The 15,741-nt window shown below is 49.5% G+C and overlaps 1 protein-coding gene across 3 annotated transcripts; it reads left to right on the forward strand.

Annotated features, from left to right (window-relative positions):
• Positions 1-4,022: 4,022 nt before the first annotated feature.
• On the forward strand, positions 4,023-11,381 carry SLC35C1 (solute carrier family 35 member C1). Of its 3 annotated transcripts, none has more exons than XM_039867789.1 (3): positions 4,023-4,276; positions 5,708-6,234; positions 9,765-11,381. In XM_039867789.1, the coding sequence occupies exons 2-3, from the start codon at positions 5,739-5,741 to the stop codon at positions 10,322-10,324; spliced, it is 1,056 nt and encodes a 351-aa protein (XP_039723723.1). In that variant the 5' UTR covers positions 4,023-4,276; positions 5,708-5,738; the 3' UTR covers positions 10,325-11,381. The 3 variants fall into 3 exon arrangements, with proteins under 3 accessions (XP_039723723.1, XP_039723731.1, XP_039723715.1); XM_039867797.1 differs by lacking the exon at positions 4,023-4,276 and adding an exon at positions 4,310-4,611; XM_039867781.1 differs by lacking the exon at positions 4,023-4,276 and having other exon boundaries at positions 4,661-6,234.
• The last annotated feature ends 4,360 nt before the right edge of the window (positions 11,382-15,741 follow it).

Below are 15,741 nucleotides of genomic sequence, written 5' to 3' on the forward strand. Positions count from 1 at the left end.
TGGAAATTACCAGGGTGCATATTGCAGAAATGTGGAGGAGAAACGCTTTTTGTTATCCTAGAGGTCAAAACTAGGTGCTTAGAAGAAGCCAGCCCAGGACATAAAGGTGATGTCTCTGGTAGATGTCAGTGTTAAAGAGGAACCAGCCCTTTGCTCACCTCTGCAGCTTCCCACTCTTGCCTGCAGAACCCCTCCCCCACAGTGGGACTTCTTTTTTTAATAGGCTCTCATCCATGGGCAGCTCAGATTTTGAGATTTGCCTGTCCTGGTATTGGCTCTCTCTCATAATCCTTATCTGGCAAGTGGGCCCTGCCTTTGAAATTCTCCACCCCATCTGTAGCTTTGCAGCTTTGGTTCAATCTCTGATAATTGTACCCCCTACATTGCTGCCTCAGACCGAGAGCCAGCCAATGGCAGTTCTTCCAAGCTCTAAGGGACTCAGGCTCTCTCCATGTTTCTGCTCTGTCATCCTTAGCTTTCCTCATCATATCTTTGTCTCATAGTTACAAGATGGCTGCTGCCCTTCCAGATCTCAGGTTTGCGTTTAAGACAGAATATATGAGAAAAAGAAGCAACAAATACTGTATCTATATTAAGAAAGGAAAAGCTTCTCCCAAAATCCTCAGTTTATGTCTCATTGGCCAATAGCATCACATGGTAACATCCAGCTGCAAAGGAGTCTGGGGAATAAGTAGTTTTAGGTGGACACATTGGCATACAAACAAAATATGGGTAATGTTAGTAAGGAAGAAGAACAAATTAATATAGGGTAAGCCAGGGGTCAGCAAACTACAATCAATGAACCAAATCCAGCCCATCACCTGTCTTTATAAAGTTTTATTGAAACACAGCTGCACCCATTTGTTCCAACAGCAGTTTTGAGTAGTTGCGACAGAGACCATATGGCACACAGAGTCTAAAATATTTACTCTTCAGTCTTTTACAGAAAAAGTTTGCCAACTTCAGGGGTACACTATTAGTAGTGTCTACCACAGGTGCCAGCAAAGAAAAGACAAGTTTGGTTTTTTTCTCTTTTTCTGGAAAAAAAAATTTTTTTTCAAAAGAACATCCCAATCCTCATGAGAAAAATCAGAACACTTTTTGCTCCTCTTACATTTTTTTTACAGTTTAGTATTAATTTTCATTTTGAATTTCATATAGGATGAATGAAGAGCCTTATAAACTTTTCAGGGCTTAGGGTCAATAAAGGTCTTAAACCGATCTCAATTTTCAAGCACTCCTACCAGAGGTCTGACTTCTATTCATTCTACAAATAGGTACTAAGCATCTACTATGGCAGGCATTGTGCTAGGTAGGTCCTGGATAAGGACAGGATGAATAGATGGGTGGGTGGGTTGATTAATGGATAGAAGGATGGATGGATGGATGGATGGATGGATGGATGGATGGACGGACGGACAGACAACAGACAGATGATAAACTGAGAGAGAACCAAAAGAGAAAGACAGATCAGACTGACAATGTCATGCCTTCTCAATTTTGCCTAGAAAATACATATGTGAGGAGAAGAGAATATAGTCTATAGTGGGTATGTGGGTAAAAGGCCTAGCTGCTGTAACAAAGAGACTCCTTTATAACCACAGAGGACGTAAGTTGATATCTCTCTCACCTAACAGTCTCAAGGTAGGCAGTCCACATTGGCAGGTGGCTCTCTTCCATACGATCAGGGACCCTGGCTCTTTCCATCATATTGCTCCCATAACCCTAAGACATTGACCTCATCTGCATGGTTATGCCTGGGTTATAGACATATTTGGGTCTTGGGTTATGGGAAGAGGAGGAGAGAACATGGAGGAGAGAACATGGAGGAGAACACACCTAAAGTTTTTTTTGTTTGTTTTGTTTTGTGTTATGGTGACATTGGTCACCTAAAGTTTTAAGGCTCAGACTTGGAAAGTAGCACACATCACCTCCCTTTACCATCTACTAAGTCACATGGTTCACCTACTCACAAGGGAGGCTGGGAAATGTGCTATGTAGCCTCTGGCTGGGCAACCAAATGACTACCATTCAGTTATTTTGGACTAATAGGAGAATAAATTTTAGTAGATAGTTAGAAGTGTCCGCCACATAGAGTAAGCTTGTGAGTCCTTGTTGAACTCAGGGGTGAACTAGTCAACATCCATGTGTTCCCAGGAGCTCTCAGGTTCTATTGGTTCAGATCACTGTTCCCTATACCTGGGAAGTTAATTCCGTTCACCCTGTCTGGTAGAAATCATCTTCTTCTGCCATCATCAGTGGCTCCCAGATAATGCAAGGAAATAGAACTATACCTATAAAGGCTCCTACTCCCTGGCTTATTACAGCCTTCCATCTGACACACCAACGATCTTACGTTCCTCCTCACACCAAGTTCCCACACCAGGTAATTACTCTTAAAAAACCTAAATCTTCACCCTTTATGGATGATTTAAACAATGAACTTTCCTTAAGGAAAACACAAAAGCAAACAATTTTTGCACAATGCATAATTCCTGAGGCCTTAGATCCCTAAGAAACAATCCCACATCCCGTTTCCCTCATAAAGAACAAAAAGGATTGAAATCTGTGAAGTTTACTATACTAGCCTATTACAACCTTAATGCAAAGGAGTGAAGCTAATAATGGAATTTCAGGTAGAATGTAAGAGGAGAGAGAGGTTGGAGACAGGGATACACTGGTCTCCTGGCCCACGGGGAGCCCAGACGGTGCCCCACACCCAGCATGGGCTGTCCTCATCTCTCAGTGAATATATCTCTTCCCTGGGGGCTCAAGGTGGCAGCACGTTATTCAGATAAATTAATTCCTGTTAATGTGCCAAGAAGAAGGGCCCTTCCAGGAAACCAGGGCCTCTCAGAGACAAACTTACTCTGTCATTAAATTATTTCCCATGGCGAAATATCAGGCCTAAGAGAGAAGAGACTCAAGCAGGCATTGCTCTTCATAAGCTGAAACCTACAACCTTCAAAGATTGGCCCTGGAAGGAGACTCTCCAAATAGGATTCAGATGACTGGCTCAGTCCCTTTAAGTCTCTTTCCTTCCTCAAATGGATAATTTGATCCCAAAGGTGACAAGGAGACCAGATGGCATCCTCCACCTGGAAACCAGCCCATAACTAGAAAGCAAGAAGTCCCATCCCTAGAGGAAGGGGAAGTGTGGGCTTCATCATAGAGCGAGGACCAGAAGGCTGGTGGAAGAGGACAGGGCCTGGGGCAGAGCTCACACTGGAGAATTCAAATCTGCCCTGGGGCTGCTGAGCAGTACTTATTTCCCATAACCTTTCCAGTTCCGCCTAGTCCACCAAGGGCTGTGTTAAGCTCAAGAGAAAGTTTATTCAGTTAACATGTGAGACTTTAAATGTACTCCAAAGGTTTTACCTTTTATTATAGAACTTTGTACACAAAAGTAAGAAGACTCCGAGGATAACCCCGCCCCCCACACACACATACACCTATACTCAGCGTCAACAATGATCAACATTTTGCCCATCTTGTTTTATCTATTGACATTCTCCCTGTTTTTTTGGTGAATATTCTGAGTATTTAAGAGCAATTCTTGGACATCTCACCAATAAATTAAATGGTACTGATTAAATGGTGTTTGAAATATAACAAATAGATGGTCGTCCCTACTTTCGAACATATGAGTTAGTTTTGAGTCTAGAAGTTGAGACCCACGAGTATAGCCCAGCCCCCTAGTTTTACAATGGAGAGAACTCAGGAGGAGTGAGTCACCCCATGTTGGTGCTTGAGCGCGAACCAGGGAGAAGTGGGCCCTCTCCGCTGCCCGGTGAGTGATGGGACCGGGCTGGTGACGGACTTTCCAGGCTCGGTCCCTCGGAGGAGGCGGAGAACTCTCCAGTCACTGCCAGCAGGAAGAATCCGAAACGTTACCCACACGCACCTCTGGAAGAGAAGGCCGGTTGCGCGACGGGCCGAGGGGATGCAGCGGGATCCTGGGACATGCAAGCTGCGGTCACTGGAGCGGGGGATTCTGGGCGGCTGTCCGGGGCGGGGTACCGGGGGCTGGGTGCCCTCGAAAGAAGAGGAGGCCTGCTCCCGTGACCGGCGAGATATCCCGGGGCCGAGGACAGACTAGGGCCCGGGTCGCCCCTCCGCCACTCCCGGGCCCCACGTGTGGAACCAGCCAGTGAGGCACGCTCGGCTTCCGCGCCCAGGACTGGGAACAGGAAGTCATTTCCCTCGGGAGCGGCGCTGCGCGCAACGCTGCAGGTGCGGAGCTCCAGGTGCACAGGCAGCAGGTGCAGAGGACGAGGTGAGCGCGGGTAGCGGCTCCGGAACGCCAGCTAGGGCGCTGGAGTATCCCGTTAGGCAAGGCGTGAGGTGGGTTTTTGCCAGGGGGAGGAAGCCCGAGGAAGGAGCAGTGCATTGAGGCCCCTCCCTGCAGCTGAACACCTCCATCTTTGTCACCTTCTACCAGTGTCTGGCGACCCAGCCGCCAGAAGGGTCTCGAATGGAGGACCCGGCGGACACATTGAGGTTTGGCCGGGGCGGTGCGGCCTCCGACCTCTGGGAACGCTGCTGGGAATCTCGGGTTTGGAAAATGGCTGGGAGCCGTGAAAGCGGATGAAAGGAGGGAACTGCAACGAGGTTTGGGAAGAGAGAGCTGGGGCTGGGTAGAGAGGACTCGGGGCTGCGGGGTGTTGGGGGTTGTCTCTAGCGGCGGAGGGACGCGGAATGGTGCCAAGGCTCGCGGGTGGGGCGCAGTCAGGCCGGGGGATCCGGGACGTAGCGGACCTGCAGGAGAGCCCAGTAGAGGGAGTTAGAGGGATTTAGCCTCGGGAGGAGACGGAGCTGGCAGGGCTTGCAGGAAGGAGTCCGAGGTTCAAGCACCCATAGGAACTTTCCGCGGCTGCCGAGATCCCCCACCATTAGCTGGCGGGGAGAGCACATGGGCTGGGAGGCGGCAGAGACCCCGACGCAAGCCTGACTCTGAAGGCCGATTCTCTGGGGTTACGGCTTTAAGTGTGACATCTGGCCTGCGGGCTCTTTAAGCAAGGAGTTGGGGGCGTGTCAGGAAATGAGTCCCGGGCCCGCCCCGCGGGAGGAGGGGCCTCGGATGTCCTGCGACTCTCAGGCTGAGCCGGATCCTGCGTCGGAGAAAGCAGAACGCCACGGCTAGCGCCGGCCTGGCCTTTCCCTGCGGCCTTCGGACCCCGTCTAGAGCACCTCTGACCTCCCCTACACTCCTCTTTCCAGACTCCCCGCACTCCCTCCCTCCATTCAGCTCCCTGCAGGCCTCCTCCTCTCTCCCTGCAAACTCCGCTCTTCCACAGCAGCCCATGCCTCCCTCTCTCGGCACCTATTCCCCACGCCGTCCTCTGCTCTTTTCAAGCACCTTCGCCCTGCATTCCTCCTTTTCTCGCCTTCCATTCCTCTCCCCTCCCTTCTTCCTGCAACTCCTCCCTACTAGGCCCCAGCCTTTTCTTCCTTGACAGGTCATTTGCATGATCGCCACCTCTTCCCTTTGTCCTATCTCATGTGCCCCCTCAGGGTGGGAGCAGGTTGTGCGGCTCACCCCAAAGAAGAACCTCCCATCCAAGAGGACGGTGGAGAAGCCTCTAGGCCTTATTCCTTGTGACAGTTGAGGGCTTTCATTTGCAGAAAGAAGTGAGCTCACTGCTCTGTACTCCAGTAAATCAGTTCTGGCTATAGGGTGATCCAGCTCCTCTGCTATCATGAACAGGGCCCCCCTGAAGCGCTCCAAGATCCTGCACATGGCGCTGATGGGGGCTTCCGACCCCTCCAGTGAGGCAGAGGCCAGCGAGGAGAAGCCCTTTCTGCTTCGGGCACTGCAGATCGCACTGGTGGTCTCTCTCTACTGGGTCACCTCCATCTCCATGGTCTTTCTTAACAAATACCTACTGGACAGCCCCTCCCTGCAGCTGAACACCCCCATCTTTGTCACCTTCTACCAGTGTCTGGTGACCACGCTGCTATGCAAAGGCCTCAGCACACTGGCCGCTTGCTGCCCTGGTGCGGTGGACTTCCCCACCCTGCGCCTGGACCTCAGGGTAGCCCGCAGCATCTTGCCCCTGTCAGTTGTCTTTATCGGCATGATCACCTTCAATAACCTCTGCCTGAAGTACGTGGGCGTGGCCTTCTACAACGTGGGACGCTCCCTCACCACCGTCTTCAATGTGCTGCTCTCCTACCTGCTGCTCAAGCAGACTACCTCCTTCTATGCCTTGCTCACCTGCAGCATCATCATCGGTGAGTGGTCAGCCAGGGCCATGGAAAATGGGGCAGGGGGGTGAAGGGGGTGGGACTGAAGTCCTATGGAACAACCCTGCCAAATATCTTTGGACTTTATCTGTCCCACCTCCCTTGATGCCATGGTAATATGAGGAAGAGCCTGAGACCCAGAGAAAGCAAATAATTTGCTCTCGGACACCCAGCAATTTAGGGGCCCAGCTAGGGCCCCCCATACAAGGTAGGATTATAATCTATATTTCACAGAGGGAAAACCAAGGCACAGAGAGGTTAAGTAACTTGTCACACAGCTAATAAGTAGCAGAGCTGGGATCTGATCTCCAGCAATCAGGCTCCATACTCTTGACCACTATTTCTATTGCTACTCAAGAGCTCAAGTGTCCTGACTCCCCATCCAGTGGTCTTTCTAGAAAACAGTGCACCCTTTAATAAATATTCGATCACACTGACCTTGCAGGCTCACTATAACACCTGAGACAGTGTCAAGAGATATGCTTTGAGATATGCCTTAGCTGTCTTCACAGACTTGACCCTCAGAAAATAACAGTTATTGATGAGGACATTGCATTAATCATTTCACCTGTATCATCTCCTTTGTTCCCAAAAGGTCCCTGGGTAGTGGCATCACCATGATCATCTCCATCCAAACAAGAAAACTGAGGCTCAGAGAGGTTAAGTTACTTGCCCAGGGCCACACAGCTAGGAAGTAGCCAGGCGGAGATGCAAACACAGACTGGCCAGACTGCTGGGCCTGTCCTTCTAACCACTCTGTCCTTGTCCCCTACATATTAAAGCTGCACTATCTAATACAATAGTCAGTGGCCACATGTCTATTTCAATTTAAATTCCATCAGGTCCTCAAATAACATCGTTTCCTTATACCATTGATGAGATGCATGGGAACTTAACTCTTGTTTATATAAATTAACCTATGGCAAAATCGGTTTAGTTATATGGCAATTCAGTTGCAGAACCTATGGACGTTAAGTGAAGACTCAGTGCAATTCAAATTAAATGAAATTTTGAAAATTCAGTTTCTCAGTTACGGGTGTTGTAACCTAATTCTCTAGCCACATTTCAAATGCTCAGTAGCCACATGTGGCCAGTGGTGACTGTACTGGACAACACAGATTATAGAACTTTTATTGTTTCATTGTAGCACACTGGGTAAGAGCACCCCCAGCATCCCCTACCCCTCCTGGGGCTCTGTCACCCAGGAATGAGATCTTTCTTTAAACCTGTTCAGGTTTTTCCTGGTGCCGTAAGGTTCGTCTTCATTGACCTACATATTCTTTGCTGGTGTCTCAGAGGCCCAGGCCACAGTGCACTGGCTGCAGGAGCGGGAGCCTATCCCATGCCACCTGCCCCAGAAATTGTTCCCTTTGTTGAGCAACTGCTGGATCCAAGGCTGCTCAGTCTAGCCCAAGATTGGGAGCATAGAGGGGAGCAGGGTGGGGGTTAAAGCGGAAGGACTGCTAAGCCCCCTGGCAGATCTCTCTCAGCTGCTGTGCGCACCCACCCTCCCATCTGGGGAAGGCCTCACAGTCTCCCACACTTTTCCAAATGCCCCAGGGATCTACACTTTAGGGCTGTGTGTGTGTGTGTGTGTGTGTTTTGGGGGGAGGTGTTCTTGGTGGGAGAATTCGCGTGCAGGAAGGTGACAGCACTTGGGAAACTAGGCCCAAGTCTGAAAAGTAATCAAAGTAGCTGATGGCGAGATAGGTTCTGAGAAGTTGCATTTGCTGGCTGGCCTGGTGCGGCAGGGGCCAGGGGAGCCTAGGACCTGGCCCCTCACTGCAGTGTTCCCCCTCCCCTGCTCCTTGTGGGCAAAGATGGGTAACAAGCAACTACTCCAGGTCTCCTCCTCCTGCACCCCAGGTCACACTGTACCTTTCAAAACTCCTTCTGGCCGAGAGTCCCTCTGGGGTCTGGAAACTTGAGGCAGCAGTCCCTCCTGGACTTGGAAGGTAACCAGCAGGAGGCTGGGAATGCTCTGGCTAAGCCCCCCACCCCCACCCCATGTCCCCTGAACAGGTCTGTGGGTCACCTGTTTGCATAGGCCTTGCAAAGAAAGAGGATGCTGGGAATGAGTCCCTACAAAGTAGTAGGAGCCTTGGCTCTAATCTTCACAACCACCTCCAAAACAACTCCATTCACTCATTTTTTCTTTCAACAAATGTTAATTGGGGGGGGGAGGGAGAGGTGGTTGGGGAGGGAGGCCATCCAAGCAGGCCTTCTTGAAGGAAGTACTAGATGGATGTAAGGAAGGAGTGAGGAGAGAATGTTCTAGGTAGAAGAAAGAACATGTGTACTTCTTCATGCCGGGCCCGAGTGAGACTCACCAGACACAAGGCTGCCCAGATTAAGTGAGTCTGAAATATTTCCTGAGAGCAGCGAGGTGGCATGGAGGGGCTTTAATTCAGGACAGGAGCTGAGCAAATCTGTACTTCATGACGATCTTTCTGATTACAAGATGGAGAGTAGATTGGTTGGAGAGGGGGTCAAGAGACTGACCCAGATCTCTGCAGCTGAAGGAAATGGGAGCTCAGAGAGGTTAGGTAAACTTGTCCCGGGCCACCCAGCATGTGGAAGATTCAGCCCTGCCTTCTGAGAAGGTGGGGTCTAGCTTAAGAGACTGTACTGTCCCCAAGGGCAGGTGCCTAGCAACACAGGAATCTTAAAGGAAAGTGCAGGCAGGAAGAGGTCTGGGGACTGGGGATATCAGGAAATACTTCTGCTCTAGAGAGGCCAACTTTGACCTTGAAGAATGAATAGAAACTCTCGGAGGAGGAGGGTGTTTCTGGTGCAAGATATGAACAAGGACACTGAGCCACAGCGTGAGAAGCAGGGGATGAGAGAGATGACTCAGGGTGATCGTGGGACAGAGGCAGCTGGCAAAGGTACAGGAAACCCAGGTGCCAGGCAGAGAAGTGTGGACTTGATGGTGGGCAGTGGAGCCACGGAGGCTCTGTGAGTAGGAGGTGACACAAGATGAGAGTCTTGGAAAGTGTGACTGTCCCAAATGACCTCGGGCCACAAATGATTCTAACTCATTGTAGGCTCCCATTTTACAGACAAGGAAGCCAAGCCTCTGAGACTTTAAATCACTTGCCCAAGGTCACCCCAACCACTAAGTACTCATCCTTCAGAACTCAGTTCAGATGTTACTTTCCAGACTCCCCAGGCCAGCATAGTCACCCAGTCATGGGTTCTCACAGCAGCCTGTACTGTTTTATAGACCTCATTACAATTGTAACTAAAGAAGTAATTGAGAAATGAATCATTTTAACATCTTTCTCCTCTGCTAGAAAGCAAGCTCCATGAGAAGGGCTCATGTCCTGGGCCACTTCCCCAGCCCTTGCATGGCGCTTTGCATGTAGCAGGGAACTTTGGACACATTTATTGCAGGGAGAGCGGAAAGGATGCGAGGGTGAGGGCAGCATTACAGTCTGTGAACTTCGGTGGCAAAATTCTCCATCCTTCTTCCTCCCATCCTCATCCCCCTCGCCCTTCTCCTCTCCCTGCTGCAGGCGGCTTCTGGCTTGGTGTGGACCAGGAGGAAGCAGAAGGCACCCTGTCCTGGACGGGCACCCTCTTCGGCATACTAGCCAGCCTCTGCGTCTCGCTCAACGCCATCTACACCAAGAAAGTGCTCCCGGCGGTGGACGGCAGCATCTGGCGCCTGACCTTTTACAACAATGTCAACGCCTGCGTCCTCTTCCTGCCCCTGCTCCTGCTGCTGGGGGAGCTTCAGGCCCTCTGCCACTTTGCCCAGCTGGGCAGCGCCCACTTCTGGGGCATGATGACGCTGGGAGGCCTGTTTGGCTTCGCCATTGGCTATGTGACAGGACTGCAGATCAAGTTCACCAGTCCCCTGACGCACAACGTGTCGGGCACAGCCAAGGCCTGTGCCCAGACGGTGCTGGCCGTCCTCTACTACGAGGAGACCAAGAGCTTCCTCTGGTGGACGAGCAACATGATGGTGCTAGGCGGCTCCTCTGCCTACACCTGGGTCAGGGGCTGGGAGATGAAGAAGATTCAGGAGGACCCCAGCCCCAAAGAGGACGAGAAAAGCAGCCTGGGGGTGTGAGCTCCTTCGGGGACCCTGGGACAGCCCGGCCTGGGGAAAATGCCCGTGAATGCAGTGAAGTTGTCCCTTTGGACCCAGAGAGCATGGCCTGGAGGGGAATTCTTTACAGACCTCATGGGAATCTGGTGGTCAAAATGGAACCAATGTTTTCAATTAATGTCAGAACGTTGCCAATCCTGTCTGTAACCCCTTTCCTATTCCTGGGGGTTTGTGTTCCCCTAGGGAGGAGGGACCCCCATGGGAATAGCCAACTAGGTTCTCTGGAAGAGCATAGCTCTCGGGGAGTAGGAGAGGAGCAGCACCCGCTCTTGTCTCCCTCCCAGAGCCTTCTACCTCCACATGACTTTTGGGGTTGGGGATGGACCACAACCTTTAAGGGACAGTATGGCGAAGCCAGTAAATCTTCACTTATACTCAGGGAGATGGGGGTGTGACCCTACCACAGGCCAACTGAAGGAATTTAGGAAACTTCCCATCTCTGGGCCCCAGGTCAGGCAGCTCAGCTTTGTCCCCACAAACCAGGCTTCTTTTGGATGGAAGTGTGGGCTGGGCTGAGGGAAGAAATGGATAAGTGTTCTCTCTTCTCTGCACAGAGACTAGAGGCCCCATGGAAGAGGGCAAAAGATCAGTTGTACCTGTGCCTGATCCTAGCACCCCAGGGCTGCTGGGAAGTGGCCTGGGAATGGGTACACCATGGGAAAGCACCCTTTCCCCATTGTCTGCACCCCATGTTCCCAGCTCGTGAACATGGGGACCCACTCATCTTTTACAGGTTTAGCAGGGTCGTTAACACCCCGCCCATCCCTGCTTCTGAGCCTCTTCCCTTGATCTTGAAGAATTATGTTCTTCCCTGAGGTCAGGGCTGAAAGAACCTATTTGTCCCCTCATTGCACCCTCCTGGCCTCAGGGTAGCTGTCACCCTTGTCCCTTCTGTTGGCATCTCTTTGGGTAAATTCCTGATGTTTTTAGTCCCTCACAATCCCAGGTGGTTTTTTTGAAATGGATAGGGCCTGACGCCCTGAATTGTGTGTGGTTTAATTAAAATCCTTGTAAGACATTTTGCGTGTGGAATGAGTGCAGGAAGGGGCAGGCAGGCCTGGCCAGCGTTTATGAACACAGCCCTACAGAGAAGCGGTGGGTCTGTTAAGGGCAGGAAGGCTCGTATCTGCCCTCACCAAGCCCAAGTACCAGCATGGAAGCCCATCTAAGAGTCTATGGTCCCTCAGAACAAGGGGTGGATCCAAACACCAGGGCTTCTTCCTGGGAGGCAGGCGATCAGACCTCGGGTTTCATATTAGTAATAGCTGCCATTTACGGGGCCCTTGCTGGGGACCAGACAGTGTGCCAAGTGCTCTACATCCATCATTCATCTTCCCAAACCCCCAGCCTTGGAAGTCACATAGTGTCACTTCTGCCTTTCTATTGGTTGAAGAAATTACAAGCCCGCCCAGAATCAAGGGTAGAAGGAAGTCCTCACCTCCCATGGGAAGAGGGTCAGAGAACATTGGAGACATGCATTAAAACTGTCACACAGCCCTTCTTAAGGCTGTCCATTGACAACCTCGGTAACCCATGACATGTAGGAAATGCAAATGGCACACGTCTGGGTTTTCCTTGCAGCTCACTGAAGAACCCCACTGGCTCATGCCCAAGCCCCATCCTTCACAGAACTCCCAGTGTGCCCTCTCAGGAGTAAATCTAGGTGCCTGTAGATTGTCAAAGTACTTTAAACAGTGCTTCTGGTCATGGTCTTAGCAGAATGATCAGGATCATTGAGATTATGTAGCCTAGATATGAGCTCCCTGCCTCACTTCATGGAATCATCTGTGAAGTCATTTAAGCTGTCTCTAACCATGACTTTTTGAATTTTAATATTATAATATCTAAAATTCATTCTTTCTTTCAGTAAATATTTCTTGAGTACCTACCACGTGCCAGGCATACATCAGAGATCCAGACAGACCACAGTCCCTGCATTCTTGGAGCTCAGTGAGAAAAGATCAACAGTAAATAAGATACTATTCCAATGTTTTATTATTTTTTTCTTTTTTGGAGCTGATGCAGATTAAATAAATGAGAAAGGGAGAGATCCTATCTATAATAAAAAGCCATCCTGGGGAAAAAAAAAAAAAAAAAAAACAAGAACGACAGTAAACAAAAAAATAAATAATACATCCTATGTGCCACAAAGAAGATAAGGCTTAATTAGGGAACTCAGCGCGTCGAGGGTGTGGCTTTTGTTCCAGGAATCACAGACGGCTTCTCTGAGTAAAGATGTGAGTAAACATCTAATCGTGACAAGGGAGCAGTTAGGAGAAGATCTGGGGTCAGAATGTGTCAGGCAGAGGGATCGATCAGTGAATATAAAGGCCCTGGGGCGGGAATGTGGTTGGTGTGACTGAAGAAAGGCGAGGCGTGGGTGACTGAGAGGTGGTGAAAAGTGAGATCGAACTGTGGCAGGTGGGAGTTTGTTAATCATAAGATACGTTAGTTAAGTTTCTTTTGGCTGCAACTAAGAAATCAACTGAAATTAGTTGTGGTGTTTGCCTGCACACCCAGCCACCTTCCATTCCTCCCATTCCTGTTTGTACAGACTGTATCTCCCATCAAAAAGTGAAGTTTATTGAATCCTTAAACCAGAGCTGAACTTGTGACTTGTTCTGACCAATAGAATACAGAAAAAGCAACATTCTGGGGTTTCTGAGGCCAGGACTTCTGTTTCTACCACTGGCCATCCTGGGACCACCCTCAGGAAACCCAAGCTAGCCATACGGAAAGGCCACATGGAGGAGAACCAAGGCACCCTGGGCAACAGCCCCTGCCCACCCACCAGGTGAGTGCAGCCACACGAGTGACCCTACCGATGACCAGCACAAGAGCCACCCAGTCTGTCCATATCATCTAGAGAAATAGGAAATTGGTTTGAAGCCTCTGAATTATGGGGTGATTATTATATAGAAATAGATAACTGGTACATTAGCCTAAGTAAAGGGGGAGGGCATTTGAAGAAAACTGGAGTTCTTAGGGAATTTCAAGAAGACGAGAGAGGCCAAGCCTCAGAAAGGGCAGGAGCCAGAATCCTATGGCCATCCTAGCAGAAGTTCATGAACTTGCTGCCAGAATGCTGCCTTCAACTAACCGCCCCAGCTCCACTGCAGCTCAGCCTAACTTTCAGATCAGCTTCCCCAATTCCTGAGAGGAGGGTGCAGTTGGGTCAGGTACCCCAACCCCCAGGCAAGGTCACATATGTCACCCAGACCATTGCGATGCGGCCCATGAGTGGGCCACCAAGGGTGCAGCCCAGACAGCACTCACTACACTGGAATATTCTCCCCAGGAGACTCAAACAGATAAGAAAATGTGGCCCAAAGGTTTTGCTTTTTTCCTGACTTGACCTTTCTTCAAAAAATGCTGCTCATCAATGAACGTGTCCAAGTCCCTTATTTTACAGCTGAGGAAACTAAGGCACAGAAAGGTTAAAGGAGGTCTCTGAGGTCACAGAGCAAATTAGTGGCTGAGCCCAAAGTGAAACATGAGTCTCCTTGTCTTAATCCAAACTGTTTTCTGCACGTTCGAGATCATGCACTGATTAGCAGGGGAACTGTTTTATTAATATAGCAAACATAAATTTTACTAAATGTCAGACACTGTTGAAAGTACTTTATAAGTATTAATTCATTTAGTAGCATAACAAACCTGTGTGGGTGAATTTATCATCCCCCATCTCACAGATGAGAAAAACTGAGGCACAGAGAGGTTAAGTAATTTGCCTGAGGTCGCAGAGCTAATAAGTAGCAGAAGTAGGATTCAAACCCAGGCAGTCTGGCTCTCAAACTTAAAACCATGGCTTTCACTTTTTGTCTAAAGAGTCTTAGGATAAAAAGATGACTCAAATCACTCACTACCTGTGTGGGCTGAGCTAAATCAGTTAACCTCTCTGATCCTTTCCTTAATATGAAAGAAAAGAACGTTGTTCTGAGAGATAACATGACGGTTTAAGGGGTCAAATATGTGAAATTTAGTTTCTGGATGGGAAAACAGAGGCTCCGAAGGATCACATGACGTGCCCAGTACACCAATGACAAAATAGAGTGCGGTACTCAGCTCTCCTGGCCCCGGTATCTACTTTGCTTTCCACAGTAACCTTTGCATGGGGAAGCTGCCTCACCAGATACAGCCCTTGCCCAGCCCCAGCCCCCACCACAAACCTTGGTTCCTGCGAAAGTGCTAAATTTAAGACCTGAAACTGGCTGAAATGGGGACAGCAAAACCTGCTGCACTGGTTTGGGTGAGCTGGGAGCTTAGATGGAGGAAGGCCGTGTGTGGGTATGGGGGAGGAAAAGGTTAGGGTACGGTGTGGGAGCAACTGCAGGCTGTCACTAAGCACCCAGTTGGGGAATTTATAACATTAGAGCTGGAAATGAGTTGGGAAATCAGAGTTCAGCCCCATATTCCACAAATAAGCCTGAGGCTCAGCGAGAGCATGACTGACTTGCCCAGGTCACAGTGTGGTGCTTGCCAAAGTCACAGTGTGGTGGGGCAGGACCCAGAACCCTCCTCCCAGGCCAGCGCCCTTCCCACTGAGCATCATCTTCATAGTCATTACCATCACCATGGTCATTATCCTCCTCCTCATCATCATTTTTAAAATAATAATAATTATTATTATTAAATATGTTATAATATATAATTATAAACATAATACATTTATATTATTAAATATTAAATAATACAATTACTGCTAACATTTTTTGGATACTCACCACATGCAGGGTGTTATTCTAAGCACGTGACATGTATTAACATCTAATACAGGTACTTTTAACATCTCCATTTCATAGATGAGGAAACCAAGGCCTAGGGAAGTTGGCAATGTGCCCAAATCACATAGCTGTGTCCCCTCTCTGCACACCGAGAGTCTGAATATACACACAGACATTGACCAAACCATATACGACAACAGAACTCTGCCCACAACATCTGCAGCCATCAGCCCTAAAAGCCAAATCACACCCTCCTCAGCCATGAGCCCAGAACAGCCAGGATTTGGTCAATGATTGTGTTTCCCTATTTTTGCCTCCACCCCCCACCTTCTAAGTGAGGACCAGACAATCACGTAAGATTCCATCCTTGCAGCCAAAAGCATCTTAGCTGCTTAGCACCCCATTTCCCTTCTGCAGTTAACATGGTCCTGTTCTAAGCCTTAAGAACTCCTGACTAAAACGATGGGATAGTGCAACCCACCTGGGGCTTGAATTGAACCTGTCACCCAACGGCATCTGTGAGAGCAAGCTCCTGCAGGTTCGCAACCTCCAACCAATGTTTTTTACTTCCATCCTGCCCTCCACTTCCAGACTGCGCCCAGCCCCTCACCTCGCCTATGGCTTCCCTCTTTCCCCTGTGTCAGCCTGGGCTTC

This window comes from Pteropus medius, unplaced genomic scaffold (assembly GCF_902729225.1).
Source record: "Pteropus medius unplaced genomic scaffold, Ma_sr-lr_union100, whole genome shotgun sequence".
NCBI lineage: Eukaryota > Metazoa > Chordata > Mammalia > Chiroptera > Pteropodidae > Pteropus > Pteropus medius.